The sequence below is a fragment of the Pelophylax lessonae genome (assembly GCF_965119305.1).
Source record: "Pelophylax lessonae genome assembly, chromosome: 10".
In the NCBI taxonomy this organism is placed as follows: Eukaryota; Metazoa; Chordata; class Amphibia; order Anura; family Ranidae; genus Pelophylax; species Pelophylax lessonae.
Genome location: NC_138777.1, coordinates 18,014,692 through 18,021,554, shown reverse-complemented (window position 1 = coordinate 18,021,554; position 6,863 = coordinate 18,014,692). Strand labels below are relative to the sequence as shown.

The following is a 6,863-nucleotide window of genomic DNA, read 5'->3' as shown; positions in this document are numbered from 1 at the left end:
CCATGCTCCACCACTGCGCCAATTACTTTCTACCACTGCATGAACATACATAAACCCATTCTTTACTACTGCACCAATGTGCATGACCCAACTCTCTCCCACTACACCAACATGCATGACCCCACTCTCCACCATTGCACAAACATACATGACCCCACTCTCCACCACTGCACAAACATACGTGACCCCACTCTTCACCACTGCACAAACATACATGGCCCCACTTTCTACCACTGCACAAACATACATGACCCCACTATCCACCACTGAACCAACATACATGACCCCACTCGCTACCACTGCACAAACATACATGAAGATGGGGTCTAAGGAGGTATGTCAATGCATAAAGTGGCATTTGAAACAGAACATAAAGTAATTGGCGGAATCCCGACAAACACAACGATAGCATACAAACTCCAAGTACATAGTGTCAACCCACGACTCCAGTGCCTCAAGGCAAGAGTGCCACCTATTAAGGCAACAGGCAACCTTCAACTTTGGAACAAATGCACCTTTTTCAGACTTCGTGATCAATATTATTCAAGCAACTCTAATGTATTCCACCGTGAAACCTTTACTGGTCATATCATGTTCTTTCTGCTTAGGAAAGCTCTAGGCGACGTTCCATTCTGTGCCTTTTATTCTGCCGGGAGAGATCTTCTGAAGGGAGTTTCAGCACCTCTGATGGTGGAGAGCTCCATGAATGGGATCTGTCATCTGGACAGCTGCTGCCTTTCAGAGTCTCAGAAATAAGGTGGAGGGATCCTGGGTTCAAGGAGGGAGGAGGGGATAATCTGATCTGTGTTAAATCAATGAAAAGTTCCAGAGAAGATATTCTGATCATCTGTGAGCCGGTTTGTCCAACAATGGCCTAAAAGAGTCACTATAAAATATGACCGAGTCATGGATGAGACCCCTGGGGGGGATTATAGTGTCTTCTCCAATAAGATCTGACACTGGGAGAGTAAGGGGGGGGGGGGGCTTTTACTATCTGTATCTATCTATCTATCTATCTATCTATCTATCTATCTATCTATCTATCTATCTATCTATCTATCTATCTATCTATCTTACTATCAATTTATCTATCCCATATCTATCTATCTATCTATCTATTAATTACCTATAGATTATTCAGATTCAGAATACTTTAATAACCCCAAGGGAAATTATAGATAGATAGATAGATAGATAGATAGATAGATAGATAGATAGATAGATAGATAGATAGATAGATAGATAGATAGATAGAAGCATTTCTATCCATCTATCTTTCTTTCTATCTATCTATCTATCTATCTATCTATCTATCTATCTATCTATCTATCTATCTATCTATCTATCTATCTATCTATCTATCTATCTATCTATCTATCTATCTATCTATCTATCTATCTATCTATCTAATCATCTATCTGTTAATGTTACATCTATGTGTTTTATTGGTATTTAATCCAATTCATTAATAAAATTAATTTTTTTCCAAAACATCCTCCTTACTCACTTTTTGTAGTGAATGTCGTCATCCTGTTTTTCTCCCTGTCCCCCCCTCATCAAATAATAAGGGGACGCTGTTAATGTCACCTTTGACGTTGATCATTTTTTCCATTTGCTTTTGGAAGGGATTAGGATGTCCCCTCCCCCCTCCTCAGTATAAATACTTGTAGCTGGCAGCAGGGTGACAGTAAGCACCCAGTGACACCAGCACTCAGGACCAGCAGCACCCAGCGAGCACCCATCCCTCCAGAGCCCTGCGGAGAGGCATGTACACCCGGAGAGCCGAGAGACCCCGGAGAGTGAAGTCCTTCGACTCCATGAACACCAACTTCGACGAGAACCAGATGAACAATGAGGTAGGTGGACTCCTTCCTTCCATCCGTGTCTTCATGGAGCTCATTCATCAATATATTTAGTTTTATTTTTTTGTGATAAGTGGTAATAGATAGGATGGAAGTATACTTTTTTTTTTGCTGTGCTTTTTAGAAAAGTATTTTAACAAAAATAAAACAAAATCTATTTTTTTTCTTTCTTTTTCTTTCTTTCTTTCTTTCTTTCTTTCTTTCTTTCTTTCTTTCTTTCTTTCTTTCTTTCTTTCTTTCTTTCTTTCTTTCTTTCTTTCTTTCTTTCTTTCCTTTTCTTTCTTTCTTTCTTTCTTTCTTTCTTTCTTTCTTTCTTTCTTTCTTTCTTTTTCTTTCTTTTTCTTTCTTTCTTTCTTTTTCTTTCTTTTTCTTTCTTTCTTTCTTTCTTTCTTTCTTTCTTTCTTTCTTTCTTTCCCTTTATATATTTTAACAAAAATAAAACAAAACCTATTTTTTTTCTTTCTTTCTTTCTTTCTTTCTTTCTTTCTTTCTTTCTTTCTTTCTTTCTTTCTTTCTTTCTTTCTTTCTTTCTTTCTTTCTTTCTTTCTTTCTTTCTTTCTTTCTTTCTTTCCCTTCATATATTTTAACAAAAATAAAACAAAATCAATTTTTTTCTTTCTTTCTTTCTTTCTTTCTTTCTTTCTTTCTTTCTTTCTTTCTTTCTTTCTTTCTTTCTTTCTTTCTTTCTTTCTTTCTTTCTTTCTTTCTTTCTTTCTTTCTTTCCCTTCATATATTCATTACATATAGATAATTCAGATTCTGAATACTTAATTAAACCCAAAGGAAATGATTAATAGATAGATGGAATATAGAAATGCATATTTCTATTATCTATCTATCTATCTATCTATCTATCTATCTATCTATCTATCTATCTATCTATCTATCTATCTATCTATCTATCTATCTATCTATCTATCTATCTATCTATCTATCTATCTATCTATCTATCTATCTTTACATCCCTCCATCTATTAATTACCTATAGATTATTCAGATTCAGAATACTTCAATAACCCCAATGGAAATTGTTTTTGATAGATATATAGATAGATTGATACAGTAGATAGATGCATTTCTATATTCTATCTATCTATCTATCTATCTATCTATCTATCTATCTATCTATCTATCTATCTATCTATCTATCTATCTATCTATCTATCTATCTATCCACTATCTATCTATCTATCTATCTATCTATCTATCTATCTATCTATCTATCTATCTATCTATCTATCTATCTATCTATCTATCTATCCCTTCATCTATTCTTTACCTATAGGTAATTCAGATTCTGAATACTTTATTAATCCCAAGGGAAATGATTAATAGATAGATGGAATATAGACATGCATATTTCTAATATCTAACTATCTATCTATCTATCTATCTATCTATCTATCTATCTATCTATCTATCTATCTATCTATCTATCTATCTATCTATCTATCTATCTATCGATACACAAGTTGGTTAAATATGAATGATTAAATAATGCAAAAATGCAACAAATGAAACATGTAGAAGGTGAAATTATTATGATCCGTAATGAACACAGGTTCCATATAAAATTCCATATCCCTACAAACACATATTTAATAATTTATAAGCTGCTGCACATATTTACTGAGAAAGAGTGAGGAGCAATTCTGATTCCATGATAATGCAATGTGTAGTAACCGATAGCAACCCAAATTCCTCAGTCTGGTGCAGTCACATAAATGTAAAATTGCTGATTGGTTGCTTTGGGTTAATGCAATCCATTGAGGATATACGGCAAGGATAGGCAACCATAGCACTTCAGCTGATTATAAAACTACAAATCCCATCATGCCTCTGCCTCTGGGCATCATGCCTGTGGCAGAGGCATGCAATACCTCATGGGATTTGTAGTTTCACCACAGCTGGTGTGCTGAGGTCACCTAACCCTGGTGTATTGTCTAATATGCTTTTATGTGGATTCAAAGGAGACTGTATTTGGTTAATTTACGGCAACGTTTCTCAACTTTATTAAAGCATTCATCCCTCCCATTCATCCCTCCCATTCATCCCCCCTTCCTTTACAATGAGTCACTCAATCTCAAGTGGTCCTTCATATTTACTGCCAGCACTCACTGCTTGTTTCAAGTGTTTTCCAAACACTATATTAGCAACTGATATTAAGGGGCCTATTTTTAGAAAATTTCTCTGCCAATAACTCAGGGTACACACAGCTGTCCCAAACAATCCCTGTAGTGTGTCTAATATGTATATTTCCTATGATCATCAGCTCACTCTAGTGGCAGTAATGAGGTATTTTCCTAAAATACCATTTGCAGCAAAATTCTGCATTATGACCACTAGATGGAGCTGACAATCATAGAGTATACACATATTAGGCACAGTACAGGGATTGTTTGTGATAGCTGTGCGGATGAACAGAGTGAATTATTTTTAAGACTCCTTAGTTACTAATATCCATGTTCATTTGCACTTAATTATTTGCTAAAGTTCTAAACAACTGTAAAGAATTTACTATAAAAAATACCCTTGAATTGTCCAGTTGTACTCAAGGGGTATGCAATATATTCCTCTGGTTGAAGCTTATCTCAAAGGCTTTCATTGAAGTAGTTTTCTCCTTTAAGGAAGTATTGCATCTCATATAAAGGTTATTGGTGTTTGTAGTTCTAAAGCCACCAAATTCCAAATTCTAATGCAGATGTTAGATTTTTAAAAGGATTACCTGGATATTTGCTATGGGTGACATTATTTTTTTTTTATTCCTACCACTTTATATGCAGTTTTTTTCATAAGCTAGGTTTTCTTGGTTGCTTCATGCTAGGGTGATATAGCATTTTGGATAGCAGATGGTGGAATACATTACCCCCCCCCCCCTCTTATATCTCTCGGGGTTGCTGGTGATAGGAGCCCTGTTCCTCTATTCTCAGAAGACTGCACAGTCACTTCCATTACAAGGGGGGATTATGGAGAATGTAGAAGGAACATTGTGACTACCCTGGGAGAACTGTGACTCCAATGTGGGAGTAGAAACGTTTAATGTGGTCGTAAGCTCTGTCTGATGAGGTCCCACCATCCGACCAGAATGTATTCATTATCAGGTATGCCTTTGGGTGGAATAAACTCATCAGTACTCAAAATGAAATTCTATCTAGTAGATCCTAAAGAAGACAACATTCGTTTGAAATCATTAGGTAACTTCCAGCAGTAAGTCAAAGGCATTGCATGGTGAGACAAAACGGTGTAAAACCACTTTTAAACTTTATTAAAAAGATAACCTACTCTCCGAAGTATATATACACTCAACAGCTCTGTAAAAATACATCCCATGGTAAAACACAAACCACTTCCTGGTTCCGCAATACGTGGTGACGTCACAAGTGTCGGCTCTTCCCTACGCATTTCATCACATCAGACGTCATCAGGGGCTCGTCCTCTCTTTAGGATACCCGTGATCCTCTACTTAAAAGTCTATGAGCTCCGCCAATATCTTGCTTACAGCTGAAGATTCTTCCTGCCTGGCTTCTCCCATGCCTCCATTTTGATCTTGGAGTATTGGGAGCCAGTTGTTACTGCCGCTTTTTCACAATTGGCCCCCTGGCACTGCACTACTTGACCTGCACTACTAGACCCTTCATATGTCACACGTGGAGATCTAGCTGGCTGTCCTGTTAGTTACCTATTGTCCTCCTATTTGCAGCATCAGAGGATGGATATGATGCAACAAATTCAAAAGCTATAGCAAGAACAGTACATCTCACAGTAGATTGAGGTTATCGTTTACATCCTTCTGGGATAAATGATGTGAACATCCCAAGGCCAGGATGATTAATTCCTGCCTAGGCAAGAACAAAGGAAGTAGTACAGTGGAAGAGCCTAAAAAAATATTAAAAAAGGAAAACAGTTTAAATTCTAGAGTTTTTTCTCTCGATATGGTGGGGGGGGGGGGGGGGGTGTAGGTGAGGATGCAATGAGCTAAAGTTCTAAAAAAAAGGTGTAAGGTCCACTTTATAGGTTCTAAATTCAAAGAACACCTGCACCTAGAGAAGTGTTGCATAAACACTACCAATGGTCATACAATCCAAAATGTATTTTTATTGAATAATTAGTAGAATAAGAGAGCCAACGTGTTTTGGGTTCAAACACTCCCCCTTCACCAGGGCTTCCTCTTTGACATGATAACACAGTATATTCTGTGAATTCTAAAGCATGTATGCAAAACATTATCAATGGGTCAGGGTATGAGGTGAAATCTCTCTAAGGCCTATACAAAAAGTTGGCAGAACCCCAGCTCTGCCTTTCATTAGGCAGACTTTACTGGCACAGTTTGGAGACCGAAATAGTAAAAAATTTTAATTTTTACTATCCCAAAAAAAAGACACAGAAAACATATATCATCATATAGAAAATATTCCACAATAAACATGTAACAAGAACATCACAAAATACAAAATATAAAACCAATAGAACAGGACATGGAAAAAAACTGTAACAAAGGATACTTACTCCTGGTGGGAAGACAGGGGTAGTTCTATATCCCCCACTTGATTACCATGAGGTGACCCTGTTCCAGTGACAGAAAATTGATAAAGCCAAAGGGTCGACGCGTTTCGCAGACTTTAGCTTTATCAAGACCAGGCTGTAAGTCAGTCTTTATTTAAATTTGTCATTTGAGACCTTGTATGGGGCTATATTCACAGATCCACCGGGGGGAGCCACTGTTAAGATGGGTATCAACCAGATGATTTCCTGAGTGACAAATTTCCGCAACCACCACCCTGAATTTTTGTGTTCAAAGAAAAAAAGGGGGGGGGGGGGGGCTAAGCGGGTATATAGGAGATCAAAAACATACTGCAACCTAGGGACCACCTGTGTTTGGGTCAACCTGCCATAGGCGCTCATATATGAGCATCAAATCCACAGGGATATACGGGTAGGTATGCAGACATAAAATTTGTATCCTGTGTTGATGCACCCTCTTTCCACGAACATCACCATCCA

The 6,863-nt window shown here is 37.2% G+C and overlaps 1 protein-coding gene across 1 annotated transcript in view; it reads left to right on the top strand.

The window, feature by feature from the left end:
• Positions 1-1,700: 1,700 nt before the first annotated feature.
• TPH1 (tryptophan hydroxylase 1) overlaps positions 1,701-6,863 on the top strand; it is a 28,875-nt gene continuing 23,712 nt past the window's right edge. Inside the window, exon 1 of the mRNA XM_082270795.1 lies at positions 1,701-1,856. Coding sequence (XP_082126921.1) covers positions 1,767-1,856 — 90 coding nt within the window. The 5' untranslated portion in view covers positions 1,701-1,766. The remainder of the gene's footprint in view (positions 1,857-6,863) is intronic.